This window comes from Danaus plexippus, assembly GCF_018135715.1.
Source record: "Danaus plexippus chromosome 9 unlocalized genomic scaffold, MEX_DaPlex mxdp_26, whole genome shotgun sequence".
Classification (NCBI taxonomy): Eukaryota; Metazoa; Arthropoda; class Insecta; order Lepidoptera; family Nymphalidae; genus Danaus; species Danaus plexippus.
The window spans coordinates 1,910,899-1,937,052 of record NW_026869848.1 but is presented as its reverse complement, the minus strand read 5'-3'; the positions used below and the strand labels follow the sequence as shown (position 1 = coordinate 1,937,052).

The following is a 26,154-nucleotide window of genomic DNA, read 5'->3' as shown; positions in this document are numbered from 1 at the left end:
ATGGAAAATTAAGTGAATGTGCGATAATGATGATCAGCAGCACCACGAGCAGTTAACCCCATCAAACAAACATACATTTTTATGTCAATGAAAAATACTTAATGATGGGAAGTACACAATGATTTATCCCAAAAATAAGTGTAATTCTCACGGAATAATATTTGTATTATATAAAAAGATTGTAAAAAAGACCATACATGTAATTTTTTGGCACTCATTTATCTATGAGGTATTCATTGAACCTCATTCTAAATTCCATGCCAACAAAGTCGTAGGAAAAGCTGGTGTAATGTTAACGAAGTCTTTTTAAAATCACTAGGATTTAACAAAAACCTTACTTATTTGATATTTTTATAGTAAAAATATTTTTTTTCACTAATAGTGTAAGAAGCAGGCAAGAAATGAAAATATATAACCCATTAATTTAGAGCCACAATACTGTTCGTCAATTTGATTTAATGTTGATGTAAAATGATTTCTAAGGACTCAAACACATTTATAATTTTGTAATTTTTTATTTTATTATTATGAGCAAGATTTAATAAGTAAAGGTAGCCGCGATTAAAATATCCTTCGTATTTCGTAAAATATATATTATTTTGTTTACTTTAACAGTATCAAAACAGTATTATTTAAATGCGATGTAAGTATTTTATTAAAATATTACAATACCTGATATATGTGGGTCCCTTTTTTCGCTGGGTTGCGGTTATTTTACTTACGCCAGTATTATAGTCTGTGGTAAATCATCTGAGGACTATTTGTTTTCGTTATTTACTATCCTTTTGATAGATTTATGAAAAATTTATCTCCAAATCTGTTTGTGTGATCTGAAATTGAAAATTATTTTAAACTATTCCGTCTCAGTATATTTTTGTATAATACTATTTATATAATTAATTGTAAATCATAATCAATTAGAATTATTTTAAATTACAGGTCATTTTAATATACATTAAACTTTTTTTGTATGTTTTGCTAAAAAAATGTTTACCTGTTTTATCTGTTCTTTTATATTATTTTAAAAGTGTGCATTTATTAAGTATTTTTTCTAAACAATGATAACGGAACTGGAAGTAAGCATGAGGTCACAATACTCGGAGGTCTGAATGACTTTTGTGTCAAATTGTCGGACCTCCCGGCAGTAAGTAAACATCCACATAACATATGACATATTAATTATTTACAAGTAATAAAGCAATGAGTAATATGTCTGTCCCTCGACTGCAATAGATAGTTTAATATTTACGTAATTCTTTGATTTAGTCACACTATTCTCATTTGAAAGCTATGCTGTTGAATTGGTATTTTAAATATTGTCGAATCAGTGAATAAATGATTACATCATAAAATAAAAATTTCGCTTCAAAGTACCTTTGTAGTGAAGATATAAGTCTATCTCAATCAAGTGTTTTATGTTAACGAAAACAAGAACTCTTTAACTTCTAAAGCTATTGATATCAAGTTCAATGAGGAAACTTTTTGAAACTTCTGAGATGTAACGTCGTGTATAACAGTGTAGTATATTTTATATAAAATTGCTTTATTTTCACTTAAGGCGTTAAATATTTTTACACTGGTTACTTTTAAGATAATCATAAGTCATAAAAGGTTTTTTTTTTGTTTTACATGTAATGAAATAAAAGTTTATTATATAAAGATTAAGCAGTAATATATAAAATTTTAAAAATAAACTAGATCAAATAATTTTAGTTAAATGATATTAAAAAAAATATCTCTCCGGCGGGGAATCGAACCCCGGTCTCCCGCGTGACAGGCGGGGATACTGACCACTATACTACCGAAGACTTACTATACTAATCGAAATTAATAACTATTTAATATGTTATAATATGTTCAATGACAACTATAATACTACATTTACACTCTTGTCTCGTACCTCGTCTTGTGCTTCAAGTTAACATGTTATTTCAAGTTAACATGTTATTTCAGTTATTTGCCACCAAAAACCAATTGATGTGATGAAATGATTTCTCAATTTCCTGAAACTTCAAGATTTGTTATTGAGGTCTTGCAATATGGTCACCTAAGACCACTTCTGTAAAATAGTCAATACTTTGAGTTGAACTCATAAATGCGTTCTAATATACCCGTCTTAGATAATCAAATACAGTTCTATTTGAACTTCTACTAATAGTGAGACTACAGGACTAAATAACATGTCAATGTAATATTATATTTAATTTAATCAAATAGCGTATCTCGTAGATATTTTAGCAGTTATAAGTTACAAATAATCACAATCGGTGCCCATATTCGTGGTCCGTATTTTATGCAATGTAATTGAAGTTAGTAATTGGACCTCTTGCGAAACAAATTTGCATCATAAAGTGACTCGATCTGGCTCTGTGTTGAAATTGCTCGCCTTTCTATATACGTAGTTATTGAACTTCAACTCCTTGTCAATCTAAAGTTCAAGTTACAATACTTATGTATTTTTATTATTGATTCTGTTGAAAATTATTATTATGTGTATATATAAATCATAAGTATTCTTAAAAGTGACGAAGGTCAGCTCCAAAAGTTACCAGCTTAAGGTAAAGCTTTATTTAGTTACAAAAACTCATTTATATTAAAACGCCTATGGGTTTTGTTATGGACTGTGTTCTATTCTGGTTGTGGCGTACTTTTTTGTTTAATCACAACATTAGTTGATATTTTCAGTATTTAATGCAACTATTGAAAATAAAATACAAGAGTTGAGAGTTTGTATACTTAAATTTATCTCAATTTGTTCCTACCATAAAAATCACAACAAGAACAAGTCCTTGTAGTCGAGGATTTGTTAGTATTAAAATTCAACTGCTCTTGGCTTATACAACTGTATGTCGGATTATATTTTTCTTGTTATTTGGACAGTAGAAATGCAAACTCGGAAAATAGATTGAATCACGTCCGTAACCCGGTCGCGTTTGCTTTAAAACGTCTTGACAATACGTTTAAATATTTAAAGTGAACCTAAAACGGTTTGTAACTATTTTGGTACGATTCAACATAATTTCGATTTACTATAAATTCTTATAGTGCATACAAGCATAACCTTTCTAATCTCTGTAGTAATAGATTTTTATTATTACAAACTTAAAATACAGATACTAATATTCTCTTCTGTAAATGTCAAAGTAGGTAAATTTTGAACAGTTAAAACCTTAGTGTTGTCACGACTACTGTTACTCAATCGAGGCGACGTCTTTCATTTTTAAATGTCAAATTTGTAATAAACACAATTTTACTATTCTTATACAATACATACATTAAATAACTTAAGATATAATTCACAAAAATGGCGATGGCGGAGAAGAAAAACGAGTACCCGCCGGGCGTGGAGGCGGACAGGCGGTTGCTGCAATTTGAAACTTGGGAGGATTATTTAGACTCACTTATAGAGATTGCTGATCTGCGTAATCTCAGAAGTGTTGATTCTGCACGCACCATTGCTGCTCTTGGTTATAGGTAAATAATTGCGGAGATTAAATCTACCGTGCAAAAATAGCATCAGTTGTTTCTTAGTACTAAAAGTAGTCTTAAGTAGTAGTAGTAAGTTAGTATTTTTGGCCCGTTTTCGTTTAATCGATAGGCTCATATTAAGAAAAACCTTTGCATTAACATGTATAAAAAACTACGTTTTGTGTATTCCTCGTTCAGCGTTGAATAAAAGAAAGGTGTTAGTTAGTTGTTAGTCTTTGTTATTCATAACTTTCCTTACAAGAGCCAACGGTGATACGCTTACGGAGAAGGAATTCTACGCTCGTCGAAAAGTCATACACAATATTGTATTTCCGGTGTCCAAACCCTACGTGTTAGTAAGTGAGGGTGCGAACGTTGAAGATCCATTTAATAGAGAGCTGGCTGTAAGAGAACGAGCAAACAGAGTCGGAATATTACAGGTGACAATTTACGATTCTAGTTCATAAACTATCGTTAAAGAAACTAACGACTTCAATTTTGAAACGGATTGTAAAATGCAAATTTAACTTAAAGTTTACAGCACTTGAGAAAATCGAAAAGAAGGAATTGCATTAAAAGTTTGTACTAAGCTTCTGCGTCGGTTGTTCTAAAGAGGTTTGCATATTGTTAAGAACTAATATGCTGTCAATGTTGTCGATCAATAACAGTTTGTTCATTTAACCACATTATTTGATTCGCGTTTTGTGGTTTCGGTTTCTAATAAAACAAAAAACGACAAATATATTAAAGGTATATTTATTGCTAAGAAATCTGAAACAAGACGACAGATAATTACGGCAAAATTGAATCAACGCAAATTAATTATGATTTGTATTATATTTTACATTATACTAGCATATGTTTCATATGTATTGTAAGTAATTAAAAATTTTATTCAAGTCCATCTCAAACTTTTATCTTGGGAGAATATCATACAAATGACACAAATAATACATATGTAATGTGTGTGCAGACCCAAACCTACAAATTGCGTTTGTGGCCGGTCGTATTGCTACTAATTGGTGATGTATTGCTTTCTAATAATGGTTCGTTTGAAGTCTGATTTTGCATTTCAGTCCGTGATTTTCATTCGTCACTTCACTAAAGGCGGTTTCGAAATATCCGGATACATTGATTACGCTCATCGGCTTATTTCAGAGGATTGGGCGCCATTTTTCAGGTCAAATAAAATGCTTTGGCCAAGGGATAACGATTTAGGTTACTATCACTGGAGACATGGAACAGTACGGAGCAATATCAGCAGGAATTACAAGGTACATTTTTTATTTTAATATGAACAGGAACGATTGAATAAAAGTACTAAAATTCAAATATCTGTTAGCCAACTTTAGACATTTCCTAGTGCATTGTGCACAGTAATATCAATTTATTCTCTGTAAAATTACAATGGAACGTCATCAGAAAAAATTATTCCTTATGAATAATGTTCCATTACAGAAAGATGACAAGTCAAATGCTTTTTTTACCTTACCAGTTTATTGACCATGTTTCAAAATTTATAGCCCGTAATGGACCCCGAACGGGGTCTGTTATTTCAAAACCGTCATGACCACAAGATCATCTGCCCCGACCCTCAGCAAGAACCGGGACAGAATACTAGTAAACAAAGGATCTACTCACCAAGGTACACTCAGATAGAGATTTATGATCACGTCGTAAGAAGAAAGAGTTGAAAATATTGTGTTGCTTGAACAGAAATAAATTTCAAACAGAATATTTTTTCTAAGAGGTCTATTCATCTAGCTTTATATATAATTTTTTTTAACCCTGATAAAAATAATAATTACCTCAGACTATATTTATTTCATCGTGTTTATTACTTTGGTTTTATACAAAATAAATTTGTATTGAAAGCTAGTATTTAACTTATTTTCTAATTACACATACTTTATCCGTAATACTTTCGTTTCTTAATATAAATAATGAAGTTAAATAAGAAAATATCATTTTTGTGTATTGTTTTGGATGTAATTTATACAATACAAAACATTCAACTTAAAAATAAATCTTTATATAAGCGATCAAGTCAGAGATAACGACGAAGCGAGTCTTGTTCGTTTGGCTGTCTCTCTTGAAGCTTTGTGTACAATGGAGGTGCGTAATGTTATACCAAAAATGTCTTCATGGTATCTGTTCTCGTCCTAAAATAGATAAAAATTTATAAATAAAAAAAACTTTCATAACACATTAAGTCCTTATTAAATATAATATGTACGAGTGTATACATCCGGGTAAAAGAGATTATACGTGTATTTACTTTACTCTTCTAGCCGAACCTTTGCTCCTAGAGTAACGGAGTTCTATTAATAACTTTCCAAATAAATAATATTTCAAAACTATAGAATTATAATAAAAATAAGAATAATAAAAATTTTAGGTTCGTTAGTTTCTGTATGCCACAAAAAAAACTATACAAAAGACCCAAATTTTCCTATTTAGGTATATTATTATCAGGTTTACGAAGGTTACCATTAAATAGAGTATGAAGTCGTTGGCCTCATCTTCAGTTAGATGACCGTGGTGTTCTAAAACTTTCTTTAGTTTGCATTGCACCTCCTCCGCCATTTTACAATCGCCGCAAACATAAAAATGACCCCCCTCCTCCACCAGCATACGTGTGATGTAAGCCCCTTCGTCTTCTAGTAATGCTTGAACGTGTTTCTACAGGAACAATATTTGTCAATTGTAATAAAATCCACAAAACAAAAATAAGCAGGAAGACATTATTGTACTTAATGTAAAGTATAAAATGCCTACAGAATAATTACTAATCAGATAATAATAACTTTTTAAGTATAGGTAGGCATTTTTTTATTAAAAATTAAATAACAGTAGACGTATATTGTTTTTTGTTGTGATTATGAATATTTTTTTTTTCATAAGTAGCCGTGGCGCTGTAGAATAAAGAAATATAATCTTATTTACCTTGCTCACGTTATCTTCCCTCGACAGAGCAAGCAATGATTTGGTTAGGATTCCGTCAGCTACTGCTTGCTCTTTTTCATCCCGATAAAGATCCATCCCTCTATATCTGCACCCGAATAGCAAGCAAATTGAGCCATGTTTCTTGTTATTAGTCATATCGATTTGGCATTTCCTATGTTGCCAAAAGCCTCTGAATGGAGCAATGCCAGAACCAGGTCCAACTAATATGAGGGGCGCGGATATATCTTGTGGCATGTGAAAACTTGGTGCTCTGCAAAAATTATTAGTCTAATCTTATAAACCTAATATATTAGGTCTCCTTAATGAATAAAAATAAGCGAATACCATTTTTTTTTATTAATTTATTTTGAAAATGGATTATTATTTTAAACGTTTATTATTATTGAATCTTTTTAAAGGTGTATTATTAAAAATTCTCCCACCTTCGTATGAAAGCGTAGACAGTATCGTCTGGCTTTAAGCCCTGTAAATACGTAGAACAGACACCGTAGTGTGTTGGTCCCAGTCCATCTATAAGTATGAAAATTACACTCATCAATATTACAGCTTTTATGTATTTTTGATAATAAAAAAAATAATCCTGGTGATAATATGTTACTTGTAAATATTTTCACCAGTTTTAGAACTGTTTATTGTCTTCATACAACAACGCAAAACAGTATTCAATGTGAAATATTTACTTACTCTGTGTTTTAAACATAACAACAGCAACTGTGACTTGAATTCTCTTTGGATTGACCAGTGGTGAAGAAGAAATAGAATAAAATCGAGGTTGTAGAGGTGGTAACAAGGCTGCCAGAAGCGATGCTTGAGGCCTGCAAGAAGGCACTTGTCCAAATACTTCAGCTAAATGTGGGCAATAGTGATGTCTCCAATCGTCGTATTTATTTGAATCCTAGCAATAAATAATTTGTTATTACTTTAATTCTCTTACGAATACTCTTAATATTATTAAAAATAATTACCTCAATAAGTTCTGTTAAATATTCTGCCTCGTTTTGATCACTGCACGCTGATGCTAAATATTTCAATACTTTGGTTGATGGAGGAGTTGTGATGTCGAGAAAACGCGTGTATAATTCACGTATGGTTACTGTGGGTATGCGCTCATGTTTCTCCCAAGTTCTAACTCTGCCTAAAGTTATTAAAAATATTTTAGTTATCCTAAATCTGATTTATTGAAATATTTTAAATTGTCTGTCGAAATCCTCTCAAGCCATGTGTGACAAATAATTTTGATTTAATTATTTAAGCTATACGTATGGCTAAATAAAAAAAAACATTCAAAAATCACTGTATAGTTTAGAAGTTACATAAAAGTAAACAAACATACAAACGTAATTTTTTTTTCTATTCTTATAAAAGCGTCTAAATATTTATAATAATTTCTGTCGATTTGACAAGACTAAGACTTAAGACTTTATTTTATTATTAACAAATACGAGACGCTGGCGCTAAGTATCCTGTCAATTAATTAAGTTAACAAAAGTTTTTAAAGATAGAGAAAAAACAACCATCATGATAACAATATAAGGTAGATATTATTTTCAAAAAGTATTCCAACCTGTTGGTGTTAACGTTTCCTTCATAACCTGGAGCTGAACAGTCTTATCACAATTGTCTATTCCTTTTAATCTTTCTAAAACTGAATCTACAATCTCTCTTCGATTGCAAGGCATGATACCAACATGATCTCCGGGGTCATATTTCAACTCAGTCTGAAATTTAATGTTGAATTATGTTGGTCCAAGTCCAGGAAATTATAAAATGATTATTTCAAATAAAGTGCAATACGAAATACATACGTCTGATTCCATATCAACAAACACTGTAACGCGGTCATCTGTGATTTCTCCCAAATTTTTGTTTTCTTTTACTTTACAGGAAATAATATATTTTTTATAACTGTCAGTGAGAGCGGTCTCCACGTCCGGTTTTTTGTCGGCTTTGCCGAATCTAACTGTTTCTTCGCTTAATCTCAACATACCGAAGGATTTTTTGGCATCCTTTACCATATCGTTCTCTTCCAAACAAAAAGATTCACAAGCAACCTTCAGAGATGAAATTATTATTCAAATATATGAAAAAAATATGATTGTGCATTTATATACATATTCTAATTATATAATATACACACATGAAATATACTTGAAGACCACGATCGGAATTGCTGCTCTTGACCACTCATTTCATCACCACAAGTTAGTTCCATGAGCCTCTCTCCGCCCAAGTCTTCTAGGACTCTGTCTATACTTTTTCCAAAATTGCAGTATTTTGGATACACACTCGAACCCAAAGCAAAGACAGCGAAACAAACATTGCTTAATGGCCCGATACTTTCCGAGGTCGATGTTCCTGTTACACTGCCTAGGGGACATTTTTGTTAAAACAATGGAAAAGGGAATTTGCAGTGGATAAATTAATCATCTATATCTTTATCAGGGAGTGTATTGACTGTTTAAAGAAACTTGCTTACTTTTGTTGGACTCCAATCGTGATAATTGCCTTTTGAAATCGTTTCCGTTTGTGTTTTTAGATGATTCCATGCGAGATATTTGTTTCTTGTATTCTATATTTGGTACCATTACACTATTTGTCCGCATTAAAGTTTTTGGTGTTGGTACTTTAGTGACGCTGAAATATTCATGTTATCATAAATTTTAAGATTTAAGATTATAAGAAACAAATAAAATTTCAAAAGGTTTTATACGCCCAAGCAAATTGTTAATTTTATTTAATGAAAATAAAACTAATATTTTTTTTTTAATTAACTATTTTCTGGAACGAAATCGTAAAATTTTATTCATAAAAAAATTTCTTAATTTATAGCTTATATTTAAACATACCTAGCGCTGTCTGTTTGATCTCCATATTGTTTTTCGTTGTACAACATTTGAAATAAATGTTTGGCAAAGCCCTGAATAACATAGAAATTACATTACATATATCTTTTGTAAAAACGGTTAGCGAAATAAATTCAATAGAGGTAGGCTACTTGGCATTATAGTGTGAAAAATAACACAGCTCAAAAACAAATTGGCTAGAGTAATATAACTTGTATAAAAGTGAATAATTTTGTAGGTGTAGTTAAACATGGCTCTATGAAATAAAAATATTTACTTTAATAACCAGGCTCGTTATGCCAACTAAGCAATGTTTGTGTTGGATCTTTTTTGTAAAGTAGGATAGAAAAATTATCAAGATTTTGTTTTTGTTTGTATCCTAAAGGCTTAAGCTTTCATCGTGAGCCAGTTTCACGAAATATAAATTAGATTAACCCTGTTGACTGATATTCTTTAGCATAATTTACGATAAATTTTAAAGAGCGTCAACTATATGATAATGAAATATGTTTATATTACATTTTAAAAGACTTATTTAAACATTTATTTTACAAACTGGTCCAAACTGTTATTGAATAATGTGAAAGTTTTAATGGCCAAAACCGTGCTATATTTTCAAGGTTTAAAACAAAGATAATTATGAGTAATGTAAAAATTATAAGTTGGTATATTGTTATTATTTAAGTCACATGTATTTAAATTTATAATTAAGTTCCGTCAAATTCTGGTCTTACCTCGCCATTCGCGGGAGGTTCTCCGTTACCAAAAGTTGATGTGACGATCAACAAGAGAGTTTCGTGTTCTATTGAAAAGACATCGTAGTCAGACATACAGTGGACCTAAAATAATAAGGTACTTCTTTTATTTCTCTTAAACTATACACTATACTTTATTTAGCAAACAATTTTACAGTATGTTGAAGGTTTTTAAAAATCTGTAAATAAAAAAAAACTGAGCAAGTCCGTAAATAGCTTTCACTGCACTAAATACAAACTATCGTATATATGTATATATATATATATATTTTTTTTCCATATTTACCTGGGCATTAAACGCGTAGCCGAAAATTGTTCCTAATTCTTTGGCATACTGTTCAGATTTCCCGGTTTCTGTAGCATAGAGTATAGTTGCTTTGATTCTCTTAGACAGTGCTTGACCAAAAAGTTTCGAAGTAAACTTGACTGCTCGAGCGATTTGCTTAAAGTGAAACTTTCTATGTCGTGGTTTATTATCTTCAGAATTGATCCATTGATGAGTCTTCCAAGCGGGTTCCTTTGGATTTAGGTTTTTGTAAAATAAAATTATTGAAATGACTCATATGATATAAATATTTAAAAAAATACAGATTTTACGATAAGTCCGTAACAATTAAACTAACTTGATAGTCGTAGGACGGTCTCAAGAAGTATAAAGCCATTTCTTGATGAAATACAGATGTCAATGAAGAAGACATCGGAGGGACTATCCATATCCAATCTGATGGACAACCACCTCTAGAACAAATAAAGTAATATTAAATACAGCTTTTGTTGAGGCTATTACTTCTATTCATAAATGCAGTAAGATGATATATTACCGGCTTTTATTTTCATTATCTAAATGTTTTATAAATTGTTCGGAAGCTGAATGGTGGTCCACTATCGATACGTTATCTCTGTGAAAGCTATGCAACACTGCTATATTAATTTCAACAAGTGCTTTATCTTTCCATAAAGAGACATATGAATTTGTATCCAAGCCCATTCTATTGGCCACGCTCTGGAATATATTTGTCAAAACTGTTATTTGTTTAATTCTTTAAAATATATATTGAATAAACAACTGTGTTATAAATAACCTCTATAATATTTAGTCTGTTAGAGTCAGCGAAGTTACGACATCCAATTTCTGTGCCCATGTACCAGCCGTTGAACGCCGTTCCTGTGAATTCCAGCCCGCCGCAGTCCAGTCTCATGTTAGATACTGCTGGCAATGCATACCACTGAAGACCCAAATCTTGAAACCAGTCGTACCTGCGCAAAGATATATTATAGATATAGAAAAGAAAGGTATAGACTTCATTGCAATTACGATATTCATCTGCTTAAAGGTTTAAATCTTGCTTGAATGGAAATGAATGGAAAATGAATTTTTGAAATGGAAATTGAATTTTTATTCAAAAAGTTGTGGACAGGCATTTTTTGTTGAATAACTATTCATAACTCATTAAACATCCTCAGCCTTATTTTAATTTCTTATTCTTTACTTTTTAATCTGGAGTTTCAAATGCATTTTCATGACACATGATATTTCACTTTTATATAATTTAAAATCTCCAATTAAAAAGTTTTATTAATAAAATATTTATGTTGAATTTATCGATTTGATTCATAAAATTTGTAAAGAATCTTACAAAATTCCAATGAAATCTTACTTAGGGTGCTCCATTTTAACTTCCATAATTATGTCACGGGGAATATCGAAGTAAACAGGATCCTTGCCATCAGCAGAGAGAACCAATGGAAGTATGTCCCACGCTGTTCGAGGTGGTTTCCAGCCAAGTTTTACACAAATCTACAATAATAATTCTCTATTTTAACTTTAACGACTATTTCTTCTTTGCAACTTTTCAATAATAGCTATAGCTCCAATTACTTCATGTTGCTACAACTCAACCAAGTTTACGTTAAATACAACGAAACATGCAATCCCAGAAAGACATTTTAAATAGTTTTTGTGTGTAACTGCAAGGAAAATTTATTGTACTCTGTTAATTTCGCAAGGGATTCCATCCTTTGTACATTAGCGGTTTAGCATTTGTTATCAAGGGAACATTTGGAAGAGTACAACAGTTTAGATTACGTGTTTTATTAGACCGTGATTTTATTGATAGTGTTTTATTGTTGACAGATTCTCGTAAATTCCAAAGAATTGTAGCATTAATTCTAACAATTTAACGAAATATATTTCTATAAAATTTGTTAGCGGTTGAAAGTAATTTCTCTCTTAAAGTTAACTCAAAGAAACGAGGATAACTAACTAAGTATTTAATTGTGTAACTTGTAATTGTTGCAGTATTTAAGTCTTATTTCTTTCTCTTAGTGGTTAAACTGTAACATTTTAACATTTTAAAGTATAAACCATTTCTAAATAAGGTTCAGTAATAAAACCGGTTTTATAATCACTTTAATTATATTGTCTATTGTCTTATTCTTATTATGCTCTATAAAATATAATTGCTCCGTTGCCATGAGAACTGTGAATGAATGGTGTGGACTAAAATATATTTTCAAATTCATCGTCCACGAAATATAAATAAATATGAAGAAAACATAATGTTATTTTATTAAATTTACACAAGTGTGTCTCTAATTGGCGTAAAAAAATTCTCGTTTTAAACGTAACTAATATATGTGCGATAAACGCTTTGTTTATGAAAATGATATCTAAGATTTGAGCACGATTGTGTTAAATCTTTTTTCCACAAGGGATTGTGTAGTAAGCTCAGTAGTAATTATCCTGTAAAATTACTTTTATTTATTGGACAAACAAACAAACAACCTGCTTATTTTTACATTAACATAAACAAGAGTCACTTAAGCATCGGTCAATACACAAATAACTCATATAAAGAACTAAAGACTGAGTTAAAATACGTAGATATCTATGTTAACAAAATGAAACAGAGATCAAACAATTAGCATAAACATAAATAACAGTTGTGTGTACACAATATACATAAAGGTAAAAATATTATATATATTTTTTTTTCAAATAAACCTTAAACACTACTTATTTACCTCTGTGAATTCTACCCGGGCTGGGTCACCGAGAATAGTGCCGTCTGGTTCTATGTAACCAGCGTAGCTGATGAGCTGTGGGTTCCAAATTCTATAGTCATGTTTCCCGTCTGTTCGTTGAGGGAATATTGTTATTGCTGATCTGAAACATATCATACACTTATAATATTTGTCCAAACACATGTTAATAGATATCGGAGTGTCGAATCTTGATTTGATAGTGAAAGTAAAACCGAAATAAGACCGATATTCTATAATAATCTAAATACATTTTGTATATTTTTATTATATAGTAAATACATGTATTTTGTAAAACTAAAAATATCGCTTAATAGTTACTTGGCATTACTTATGTAAGCCGGATTACAACCAGCTACTTCAGCGCACTTAGCCATCATTATATGTAGCAGTCAAGGTTGAAAATAATGGCATTTTTCGTTAATACAGTTTTACTTATTGAAAACTAAGTAAGATATTCTGCTTTAATCTTATTCGATTTGATTAATTCAAATCAATTAATTTAAGTTCTTCCATTAACTGATAATAATGATAAACGAACATTATAATGTCATTTTATTTGAATAAGCATGAGACCTAGTTCATATATTTGCATTGACATCAAAGAACCGCTTATCAAAATTTGCATAGAAATAAATAAATTTTAATATCGCCACGTGCTTGATATTCAAGGTTTTAAGAAAAATGTATAAATAATTCATTAATGAAACCAAACAATCTAGACGTGATTGATAATCTATATAAACCATAGTTATTAATACTTATTGAATTCAATACAAAACGGATTTTTATTAGGTTCAGCAGAAAAACCCAAAAACCAACAAATTATCAACCTTGAAGGGCTCGCATGTATTATCAAATTCATTGACTGTACCGATGTCTTTTTTCATCGTCACAGTTATCTGTACCCATGTACATAATAAGATTTTTCCGGTAGTGACTTCCTTTTGTAACATTTGCAGTTTCGATATTATTTCATTCTTTTTCATATTACCGTCGAGTTTTTACGAATTTGCATATAAGTCGGAAAGAAATAAATTGAACATCTCAAACATTTAAAATGTATATATATTTTTTGCAAATGATTTATGATGTACAAAAGAATATAAAAGTATTTTCGTTCTTGACATAATCAAACTCTTTTATTTTCCCGTCATTTTTTAAACCATTGTCAGCCCTTAATTAGCTTTGTTGTAACAGTCATTTGACGTTTGTCACCAATATTATCGTTCACAAACGATGAAACCATTCAACTGTTCAAAATATTCTTTTGTAAATATGTCAGTTCCATACTGTATTTTTATTTTTGTAAAAGAATATGTTATTGAAAAAATTAAAAATTCCTCGCCATCTGTTTTGTGAGCCTTATTTTTTGCATTACCATACAATCTATGTGTATATTATTATTCAACAATACCAGTATAATTAAAAAAATATATTAATGTCAAGTTATTCGATTTTAAATTATCGAAATTTTATATATTACGATTATTTTATCAGTATTTATTTATTTATAATTTTGTAGATATTTATTTTGTTTGTATATATGATATAAAATCTAAATAAGCAAATAAAAGATCTTATCCACACGTAAACATAACAATATCTCGATATTTACCTTATGTTTCCTTTATTCGTGGCATATTTAATGTGATTGCAAAGCGATTCAAACATGCCACTCGCCGTTGTAACAGCTCGGCAGTCGAATATCTGTAAAAAGGTATTTTTGAACTTTTCTCACCAAACCAGTTTCACAGAGAAAATGTTTTTCATATTAAAACTCAAGCCACATTTCTGTTAATGTCTTGTACACTCATTATAAAGTTAACCTTAACGTTGTCCTTGTTAAAAGTTTACTCGGTTGTTATTTGTAAAATATTATAACCGACTTGTCTTCTGTTTCCGGGCTCTTATTAGGACAAAAAAATATTTGTTCCCTTCGTCTTCGTGTGATATAAACAAATGAAGCCCGATTTTTGACGATTGCTCGAATTTTTATTTCATAAATGTCATTTTATAAAACCTTAAATAATTTGCATACCTGTAGCTTTTTCCACTGTATACGTCCTATACATCGAGACGCGTTCCTCCACGCTAGTTTCGCTCCGAAAACTAATTCAGGTGTTTTCAATTGGTATGTGCCAGTATCATTTAACTCTCTTTCAACCTCTTGTATTCTTTTAAGATGTGCCTCCGAATTTTCTCTATATACATAAATAAAGCCTTATTTTCCATACAGATATATTTAAGTTACTATATATATCATTTATAATAAGAAACAATGATATAAAATGTTAGTTTAATAACAGATTGTTGTTCTATTAATATAATTTCTGTTATAAATAATTAAATTAAAAATAAGTCTTTAAAATAATTTATTATTAATTATTCGAGTTGAATTGAACGGACAAAGCAGTCTTGTAAATGAACGAGGTTCGTGGGAACTGTGCTGCAATGAGGTTAGTTTTACACCTAATTTGGTTATAAAATTACTATGCGTGTGATAATAATGCTAATATACCTTCGTATCGAGGAGAAATATTGTCTGAGAAATGCTTGAGCTTCTTTGAACACCTCTTCTGTGGTCCGCGGAGTGTCGCCTCTGTTTGGAATATCCATTACACTATTTTGACACACTCTTTCGGAACATTTAGTGTTCTGTAAAAATAAAACAATGATAATGATATTTCCATCTCGTTATGTTTAAATAACTATATTCTAAATGTACTTCATAAAAAACTTGGAAAAAAATATGAATGCTGATTTTGTTTTTCAAATATTTTTTAAAGTATTCGGTATTTTTAATGTTTTTTTAGAATTGTACAGTTCTTTGACTTCAATACATTTAATACATTTCAGACATTTAAATAGACTAGTGTCTAAACTAAACCGAACCCAACCCTTCTGTTAAAAATTATTGTAAATTTTGTGCGCCTTAATGATATGATTCTTGGTAAAAATTGTAATAAGACGGTTAAAAACCCAAACGTTGTTTCGAATTATTACTATTACGATAAAAAGAAGGGTAACCAGTAACATTAACCACGAAAGTAATCCTAACAAAAGGGCTGCCACTATTTAAAAAACATGACGTGAACTAATGAAGATAGTCTCAACACGATCCCGGGGGATACGTTTTGCTGAGCTCAGGTTATCTTGGTTGAAGTAATTTGTAGTTAAGACCAATGCGGTTCATTTTGAACCAGTACCAGCTTTAAGAGCTTATGAAGATCTTCGCGTGTAATAAGTGTGGATAGTTATTCGTTTTTGTAAAAGAAGAAACATAATAGACCGGCGTTTTTGTTTAATTACCTTTTTATGAAGCGTTCACTTAAATCTTGATTCTGAATTATATGAAATTTATAAGACACCTTTATCTCTAAAGAAATACCTATGTGGCTATTAGTAGGTTGGGTGTAACTTGAAACGCTTTAAGTATTTGTTTAATATGCCTCAATTTATATTTTTTTTTCACTAAAAACTTTTTATATTATCTGTAAAAATATCTGGATATAAAAAAATTATTGTATTTTAAATTCCTGACGCACTAAATATGGATTAATCTCAAGATATCAGAGTAATTAATACTAACGACAAAGCAATTAAAATTCATTAACATACATATAATTAAACAAGCGTCTTGGAAGTTGCCATATGATGTATAGAAACAATGTTTATAAATTGCCTCTCAATTAGCACCTACACAAGTTGTATCAAGAAAAACCCATCTTTATTAACATAGGTTCATATTGAGAGAGGTATAATATATGAATATGTTATAACATCAATAAGCTGTATGGCCGTCTGGATGTATGTCACTGTTTTTCACTGCCAAACTACGCATATATACATTTTTTTATTCAAAATGTTTTAGTAGTCGAAAAAATAATTCAATAAGGGTATTAGGAATAATTTGAGATGATCAACCAGTATATAATACATCTAGAAGGAAAATATAATATTTACAAAGTACATGTTTTAAAGATAACTGAATAAAGTGCCGTTCATTTGTTCCAATCAATATGACATATTAAGTCAGCGATGAAAGATTCGAGCAATTTCAATTTAAACGACTTGATACTGTCATCGATTGATGTAATGAAAACAATGCTGGGCTTTTTAATTGTAAAAAATTTGTACGAAATATTTTGAAACATCCGTTTGAGCATTCATGTCTCGTATTTGTCACTTATATTTTCGTTGTAAATGTTACTCCTTATAGACAAATTATTTATTGATGCTCAGATACGTGATGAATTCATAGAATGAAAAACAGCTCACTAGTCCTAATAACATGTTTAAATTAATTTGTTTATGTAGATTTCATTATATTGAATATTAATATCGTATAAAAAAACTGTTCGTAATAAAAATTAATAGATAATAAACAAACAACTCTATCGGAGTTTATTTTGCGTTACTCCTATTATTTATATAAATTAGGTCAATACAACTTTACTTAACTCTGTTGAGGCCAATTTACTGATGAGAAATCATATTTAAAATTATATTCTATATAATTTTTAGGAACTATTATCAGAAGAAGTGTCGGGTAGATGTTTATGTAGAGAAGTATGTAATATAAATAAAAAAAAATACTGGCCTTCTACGTAACAATTACGTACACAAATGTATGATTACACCTTACAGTCTATTGCAATATAAGGCAATCTCGTTTGGCATTGCCTTGTTCGTTCCTACAATCGAACGTGTAAATTGGTTAACCAGCTTCTTGTGTTCCTTAGCATATTGTTCAAACTTCAGCTTTGTCTCATCAATTACCTACCAATATTATGTTTATGACATAATTTTTATAAGGCGTAAACAAAATTTCAAAACGTAATGGCATTTGTGTAACAGATTTTAATTTAAGCGCATATTAATTATTTTAGAAGCATTAACGAAAGCAGCAATTTGTATTCAAAAGCGTATAATCTTAATGTAATTAACTCGAACTCGTTTTTAAGAGTCATAAAAAAAAAATCGATTATCGAGGTTAATAAGTAATCTGTCATTCCCATCACTAATAAAAACGGTGAAATTTATAACCTGGGAAACGTTTTAATGGTCAAAATCTCGTCATCTGTAACGAATTAATTATGGTTTTATATCTATTATAGTTTCACGGAACGAAGGTATAACCGGATCTAGACAATTGTGACCGCAACATTGTAATACGATGATCAAACGAGTTCAGTGTACTCAATACCGTTATTGTCTGCGATTGAGCTACCGAGACACACCAATTCTCATTTGACGTCTGTCAAACATTCATTTGAGATGCAATTTATGAGAATACCAACGTGCAGGCTTTATATGGATTTGCCTTGATAAAAGAATCGTCTTATATTCTTTGGCAAAAAAAAGAAAATAATTTGTTTTACTGTCTAAGCAATTCAAACATCGAATCAGATTTTTGAGACATACAACATTGACTTCGAAGTTAGAATAACACAATTTCTGTGTCCCTAATATTTTTTTATCTTACAATGATTGACCGGAAAGGAATTTTTTGGGTGATTTCTTTTGTGGTAATAGCTTTTCACATTAGAGTTCAGATTATATCATACTCCCATTACGTTAGAAAGCTGTGGCTTGGTGGGTAACATTTAAGTTGATCTAGAATTAGATTAATTAATTATGCTATAAAAATGTACTACGAAATATAATTTGTCTGCTTTATGATTATTTCTATATAATTATCAAGTAAAGTAAGGTATTAAACTAAACTAGTTTTACCATTTATCTCTCCTATAGACAAATCGTCGCCATTTTTATCACTTAATAGAGTGATTACTCAGCAATCTTTTTTTGTAGTATCATTATAAAAACATTCAATATTTGAATAATGATAGTACTGGTTAGATTTATTACCTGTGTCATTTAAAAGAAAATATTGATATAATGATATAAGTTGTTACGTTTAGTAGCTCCGGGTCGTCAAGGATTTTTAATTTCAATTCTTATATTCACATCTTTTAAACAAAGATGTTGTTCCCCAAAATATTGTCTTTTTTATTAAGTATAGTTTTGCGTATAGTTCTTCCAAAAAATATTTTAAATATTTTTATTTATACTTAATTTTAAGATTAAATAGGTCCAAAATCCCGTATAATATAATGTGAAAAAATTTTACAGGTTACAATTTTTTTCTTTTTTTCACTGGTTTCATTTTTTAAATCTACCTGGCAATTTATACAAAACAAACTGAACGCAATCCAATGCCAGACAATTTGGAACACAGATCTCGGGATTCCCCGCATCCGCTTCGTCACGTTTCAATCCCATCTCGGTCTCGTCTTGATTGCTTTTTTCTTTTTGTTTCATTTTTATATGAAAAGATCTTGTCAATTATTATGACTATGGATACTAAATATGTAAAAAAAAATCTACGAAGTATAATGTACAGAAGATATTCTCATATTCGAATTTATTTATTTCGTTATTACAATAAGGCGGCCTCAAATCAGGTTCATTGATTACAGCCTTGAAATCCTGTTACGAAACTCTTCTTGGAACTAACAATTCAGATAAAACGGACAGCACTTTTAAAACTTAAATTTGATTGAATATAGAAGATTACAATTTTTCTAAATTTGTCATTCGACATTATTTTTCCCGAGGCAAATTGCTATAAGTAATTTTATTTTATTCCTTTTCAAATCTTTACAAATTCTGAATACCCTTTTGTCGTTCCACCCTTTGAAGGACCGAGATTCAAGGTTATGTACAGATATATAAAAAACCTTAATTACGTAGTTATTCTTAAAATTTACAAATAAAGCATTCGCATGATTCCAAGTAATAAATTAATACACCTCTAACAAGCGGTCCGCGAAACTAGATCATTATTTAACGTTTAATGAGAGTCTGTCAGTCGGTCTTTGTTATTAAATTAGCACCGTATTTCAAGTGGCCTGTGAAACCCAAGGTGTGCTAAGCTCGTCTCAAAATAATATATACTTTTCAATAACCCTAATTTTATATTTTAATACAATTCTATATAAGTCTCTTCTTATTTTTTTTTATATTTACTTATTTGTTGATCCTGGATAATTTCATAACTTTCGATAATAATAATAATAATAATAATCAAACTGTAGATCTGTCTGTTTTTGTCTGTTCAGTCATCTGCTAAACAGACTTCGCTTACATCAGTAACCCATCCATTCAATTACAAAATGTGTTTTTGCTCTGTGGTTATATATTTTTAGATATTTATTTGTTCTAATTCCTTCTAAATATTCATCGATTTCTTTGGATTGATTTTTTGAAACACATACATTCATCAAATATAACTATATAAGAAAGTTCAAAGTAGTTATTAACAAGGAGTATTTAATATCTATAGATTTATTTTATAGTTTATTTTCGCAATAAAAAGTTTTCACCGTCAATGTGGCTGTATGTTGTTAATCGAAATAACATTGGACAATAATATGACATTAAAAATACATCGCACGTGTTACATCAAAGAAAAATAATTTTATGAATGTTATAAAGATCTTGAATTGAATGATACAGTACAAAATTGTTTTTTATATAGTAAAACGAATTAATTAACTAGCCCAAGGTAATTTTTTTTTATGTCAGCTATGCGTCAATGAAAAAACAAATCAGTCCAAAACTCTCTAGTGATTCTAGAGATCAGATGGAACAAACAGACTTGCAAAAATTTTTTTATTGTCTAAATCTCGTGTATTTTTGAATATGCATAATAAAAAGCTATTATTTCAATATTACATACAGACCGTTATTTTATTTATTAGTATACATTCTACGAGGGAGATGTTTTAAGATAATCGTCGTTTCAACACATATTATTTATACCATGCGATACATCACAGTCTATTTATTTATATTTATTTCGTGAACGTTATTCGAGTTAAATTAATGTTGATAAAATTTAATTCAGAATATGATTATGCAGTTTTTCCATTTAAATGAAAACCGCTTACGTCATTCTACAATGAAATTTTCAATTTTTATTCAATAAAAATATAAAGTTTTCACGATGAATGGCTTAAAATATCTTCTCATAATTATATTTATGATTCTAGTAGTGTTTTAACATTTACTAGTAATAACAAAAAATAGTTTACGATTATTATATAAGTCAGTAATGAATTACAATTGTATTGTGTCACGTATATGTGTAACGGAACGTATTTAACAGATACGTATAACATTTGTCTTGTTTCTTTATCTTTGATCTGTAAATTTGATCTTTAGAAACTCAAAACCGATACTTGGTCCCTTATCAGTACAATCAATCATTACCGCAATGAATCTGACAGGTTATTAAAGACTTATGTATAAGAAAGTACAGTCAGGTTTATAATAGAAACTAGTGGAAGCTTGATTAAGTTCTTAATTGAGAACAATTTATGAACTTTTAATATCGATATTTTAGGCCATCTGAGTGTATCCGTGTACTTACTTGAATGAGAACAGTTTAGTTCTTAGCTATAGAGAAAAATCATTAAAATAAATATAGTTTAAAGCAACCAAAACGTCCAGTAACATGTAATAAATAGCTATTTACATCCGAAAGCGATAGATTCACACAATCGTGTATTGACGGAAACCTTGATAACATTTAGCCTTGAGTAAACCGTGACAAAATGTGTAAGACAAAATTAAAAAATTGTTTCATGTTTAAAATTAGCGCCCATATTTCATTTCAATATAATGAGTAATGATAAAAATATTCCTGAAATAACTATGTTACAGTTCGGTGTCGGACCTCCGCCTACGAAAGATATATGTAATAATTTTACTGTAACATATAATATGCGCAACAATTCACGCTTGAGTATTAAAAAACATTGACTAATTGAAACTAATACATCAGCATAAATATTAATACTGGTAATTATATGTGCTAAAAAAAATACCACAGTAAGAGAATCTAAGAAGAGACATGTCAATAATCAAGAATTTTAATTTAGTTTGTATATCTGAAACTTTGATTGGGAGTCATAAAAAGTATTTGATTCAGCCACACTGCAAGTACATAGCTCTTACTTTTTTCGGAACACGAAGCAGCTAAATGTATTGTGTATACATTTTATATTGAAATTAATATATTTTTTTGGCAATGCAATTCAATAGAATAAATAAATTCAGGGCACCACTATCTAGACTATCATTTAATTAAATCTCAATATTCTTTAAAAGTCATGACCCTACGATGACGTCACTTCAAAAGGAATTATTATAACCCGGTTATTTCTTTACTATTCACCAGAGTCTTTTTATATAATTTGGGATATATAATCATAAATACAATGTAAGTCATTAATTTATTCAATAAAGTAAACGGCAAAGTATAAAGAAATAAAAATTATGTGGTATAGTCTTCATACTGTAAATCTCAGGAGCTGCTCCTGCGCGTGCGCAAATAATTGGACCAAGATATGTCACGGAGTCAAATGCTACCAGGCCTTCTAAACTGTGTGGAGAGAATGCAACCGATCCCTACAATAAAGCTAAAAAAATTACTTCTATAAGATTATATCTTGTAAGAGTTATGTGAGGATAAAATTTGTTAACAAATGTTATTTAATTAAAAAACTGACTTAATTAGACACCAGGTTTGCTTGAAATAATAATGTAGTTTTATAATAATGTCTCAGCTACATTTCTGATTCGTATTCTTTTTAACCTCAATTTGTATCACAAAATTATCGATCCAATAACATATCAACTCAATACTCAAACTTCGCTATTCAAATGTATTCAATTAAAATATAAGATACTGCAAGAACAATTTAATATAACTTTACTGACAGTTCCTTATAAACTTTCTGTTTTTTACAATTGTTCATAATAAGTTCGGTGTTTACTGAGAACGGTAAGAGTTGTTAGGGAACGAACTGAACGCCATTGTTCTATAATTAATCACATTCCTGATACACGTTGAATTTCATAACATTGTACATTTGTATTCTTAAATTAGAATCTTCTGTCATTTGAATGTAAACGAAAATGATAAACATAGTTTTTTTTGGCTGCAGCGTAATTTATCTCCGGTAAGTTTTCGCTATTTCTTAGTACTTGGAAATACAAATAAAACATTTGTTATTGTACAATGAATGCATATTTAAACGATTTGTCTCATAGCAAACATTTTTATACATCAAGGTCATTTGTAACAAATCATTTGGTTTTATAAATTGTTGAGATGGTTTAACGGGGATTTAATATTAAATATTTCCACATTTGAACTAGCTTTTAAAGACTATTAGTTTTTTTCACAGCGAAACGCCGACTCAATACCGACAACATGATCGCTGTATAACAATAGGAGACCTATTTTTTTGTTGAAATTAATAACCGGACACATCATTTTTTTATCGATTCCTAATAACGTTTAGTCACATCTAAATGTACATCGTGATGTTATAGGCAAGGGAATCAAATATAAATGTACACTTGTTTGTTATAACAAATACAATGCTACCGAAGTTAGTGAATAAAATATACGCACTTTATGATTTTATTCCAAACCACAGTAGTTTGTTTAAATTTCAGAAAAAAACGGAATAAGACAGTGTTTGTTAAAAGTAAAAAGGGCTTAGAATAGTTTTTTTTTTGTATCGAATATAATTTTTGTGACGAAGTATAAAAAAATTATATTTTATTTAAAAACGAATGGTTTTTCATCTCTGAATGTTTAAAACAAAGTCAATAGACCTGACAATAAGTGATCACCGTCATACGTGGACATCTGCACTATACTCGTAAGAGGTTTTTCGAGTGTACCTGCGGCCTTTACAATATAATAGTATCCAAATTTACATTGTAATGCAAGTGATTATTATATATAACTTCCAATATTTGATAGAAATTATTACAAGTTATATTAAGGAATAAATCATTGCTTTTGTTTATAAAAAAAAGATAATAAAATATATTTGCGTCAGCTAACTTACGTATATGCATATTCTTTCCACACTTCGTCACTGAGAAAATTAATGCAAATGAAAATATCCAACACTTACTTTTATGTGTAAACGTAGTTAAAGACATTAAACATTATAAGTCCACTCTATTGTATCTCAGACAGCTAAATATCGAGATGAAACATTTTCTAGATATGCCATGATAAAGAAATAGTGATAAATATTTATCACTATTTTGTCTCTGCCGGTTTTTTTTATATTTTTTGCAATCTCTATGGAAAAAAATTTCTTCGAGCACTTCCACAAAAATTTTTTTTTAAATATCTATTTATTACAGAATAAATAATGTTTAAACATTAAAAGTCAAATACTACGATAAAATTTTTGTTATTGTTGATAATTCAAAGGAAAAGATGTCAGTATTTGACTACTGATATATTTACATTTTTTTTTTGTGTAAACAATTTTTCTATAGATAAAAACTAGATTTAAGATTTAGAAAATGTAAAGCATGGGTAATCTGATTTTGCATATAGAAAAAACTTCAAATTAAAATGTTTTAAAAATGTATACTTTTACAAATAACGAAATAAAATATTTTATCTTAAACAAATCTCAATATCAATATTCAATGTTAGCAGATGGCTCATTGGACAAATAGCTTGACGTATATTTATTTGTATAAAAAAAAATTGGTTAAGTTTAATAAAGAACATTAATTTCACATTAGCCGTACAATATATTTTTTTTAATAGCTTAAAGAACTAATTATTAATTTTATGTAAGTCTTAACACTATAGTTTAAAGCAAAACAAATTTGATTTTAAACAGCTCATTGTTTGCAGCTGCTAAAATCATTAATATACTGTGTGCTAACGGGTACGTTGTTTGGATGTGTTTTCACCAGTGCCTCATATTTTAACCAGGAGTATTAATAATTCATAATTTCGTCGAACTCCAGCGCATGTTTGCACTTTATCTTCTGTTTACAAAACGTGTATATTACACTGGAAAAATGAAAATCTTTATAAAAAAATCACTTACGAAACTGCACATTTCCTCAATGTGTGAGTGGAGGTTGTCGAAGTTCTCTTCACCAATAAGATGATTTTTCAGCCGTATGGGTTGAGGAACCTTCAGCTTCAGATTAGGTTTTCCGTTCTTCTGTCCATCCACAATACTTCCACTGAACGGACAATATCCATTAACACGATTCGTAACCGCCATTTTATGTAATTCGTAATTTGTTTCCATTATAACACCTTATTTTAGCACTTATTAAGTTCTATATGTGTGTCGTTGGTTCGTTGCTCGTTATACAAGTCACGTATCTAACGTTCAAACAAAGCGCGCGACCCTGTGCGTACTAACAGAGATGTAAGTTGCAGCATAATATATATGTAAACGGGTGTAGGTTTGAGTGCGGACTGAGTCTGTTGTCTCGGCAACCGGTCCGGCGTCCGCAAAAAATATCAACAAGAATCGCGTCACGGCAGTAATTATGATAAAAAAATTAACATATTGGAACCGAGTTGTACGCGGACTTTCCTATTTCAATCCGGATTCATGTGTCATTTTAATTAGATCTTATTTAGAATTCGAAATTTATCGATCGTGTATTAATAAGATTGTTGTACATTAATTCCAGTGATTATGTTATTTGCGATGTGTTAGGACTTCTGTAATATGATGCAAGGTGTGTGAATCTTAAATATGTGTTTTACTTAATGGTGATATATTTACACTGTTAATAACCATATCAGTTTATTTATAGGCACCGAAGGTTGTTAGTTTAATCTGATTAAAAGGCTAGACACAGGCATTGCGACTAGGGGTAATATTGTTACAATTTTGTTGTTCTATTTAATAAATATGTACGTAGTTTTTTATAAACAACTCTCCTTATACTCAGTCTATTTTTTTATGATAATATTTTGGAACCTATAGTATTTTTTATGGTTATTCCAAACTAAACATAATAAGAAATTTCTCATAATATTATAAGGAGAAAATTACATGTTTATGACATTATTCTATACCTAATATTTACATATTCAATAAAAAGAAATTGCTAAGATAATGACCTATTCCTGATATTTTTTCTTATCTCTAAAGTAACTTAACGGCAATTTACTTCCAAGTGCAATTGATGAGAATTACATAATTCAAAAC

General features: G+C 29.8%; 2 protein-coding genes and 1 non-coding gene across 3 annotated transcripts; 1 reads left to right on the top strand and 2 right to left on the bottom strand.

Moving 5' to 3' along the window:
- Positions 1-1,736: 1,736 nt before the first annotated feature.
- On the bottom strand, positions 1,737-1,808 carry Trnad-guc (transfer RNA aspartic acid (anticodon GUC)). The gene has a single exon. It is a non-coding gene; the product is annotated as a tRNA-Asp (tRNA).
- Positions 1,809-3,191: 1,383 nt separating this feature from the next.
- On the top strand, positions 3,192-5,203 carry LOC116767501 (cilia- and flagella-associated protein 299-like). Its single transcript, XM_032657839.2, has 4 exons — positions 3,192-3,474; positions 3,731-3,908; positions 4,545-4,742; positions 4,992-5,203. The coding sequence occupies exons 1-4, from the start codon at positions 3,305-3,307 to the stop codon at positions 5,160-5,162; spliced, it is 717 nt and encodes a 238-aa protein (XP_032513730.1). The 5' UTR covers positions 3,192-3,304; the 3' UTR covers positions 5,163-5,203.
- An 80-nt stretch (positions 5,204-5,283) lies between these two features.
- Positions 5,284-25,407, bottom strand: LOC116767515 (nitric oxide synthase-like). Its single transcript, XM_061527412.1, has 22 exons — positions 25,027-25,407; positions 15,597-15,733; positions 15,117-15,279; positions 14,694-14,785; positions 13,058-13,199; positions 11,692-11,831; positions 11,116-11,290; positions 10,855-11,036; positions 10,657-10,771; positions 10,320-10,550; positions 10,013-10,117; positions 9,282-9,352; positions 8,912-9,069; positions 8,573-8,802; positions 8,241-8,486; positions 8,000-8,153; positions 7,401-7,570; positions 7,120-7,330; positions 6,858-6,945; positions 6,415-6,685; positions 5,959-6,150; positions 5,284-5,630 (listed from the first exon to the last, which is right to left on the bottom strand). The coding sequence occupies exons 1-22, from the start codon at positions 25,234-25,236 to the stop codon at positions 5,511-5,513; spliced, it is 3,603 nt and encodes a 1,200-aa protein (XP_061383396.1). The 5' UTR covers positions 25,237-25,407; the 3' UTR covers positions 5,284-5,510.
- Positions 25,408-26,154: the final 747 nt, after the last annotated feature.

Bases quoted from the DNA above. Each gene is read 5' to 3' on its own strand.
- LOC116767515 (XM_061527412.1), bottom strand. From the start codon at position 25,236: ATGGAAACAAATTACGAATTACATAAAATGGCGGTTACGAATCGTGTT. The intron at 8,487-8,572 runs GTGTGTATATTA...TCATCTCTGAAG, and splicing joins GGTCTTCAAGTATATTTCAT to GTTGCTTGTGAATCTTTTTG. The intron at 7,331-7,400 runs GTAATTATTTTT...ATTTATTGCTAG, and splicing joins ATTTAACAGAACTTATTGAG to GATTCAAATAAATACGACGA.
- LOC116767501 (XM_032657839.2), top strand. From the start codon at position 3,305: ATGGCGATGGCGGAGAAGAAAAACGAGTACCCGCCGGGCGTGGAGGCG. The intron at 3,475-3,730 runs GTAAATAATTGC...TTTCCTTACAAG, and splicing joins ATTGCTGCTCTTGGTTATAG to AGCCAACGGTGATACGCTTA. The intron at 4,743-4,991 runs GTACATTTTTTA...CAAAATTTATAG, and splicing joins ATATCAGCAGGAATTACAAG to CCCGTAATGGACCCCGAACG.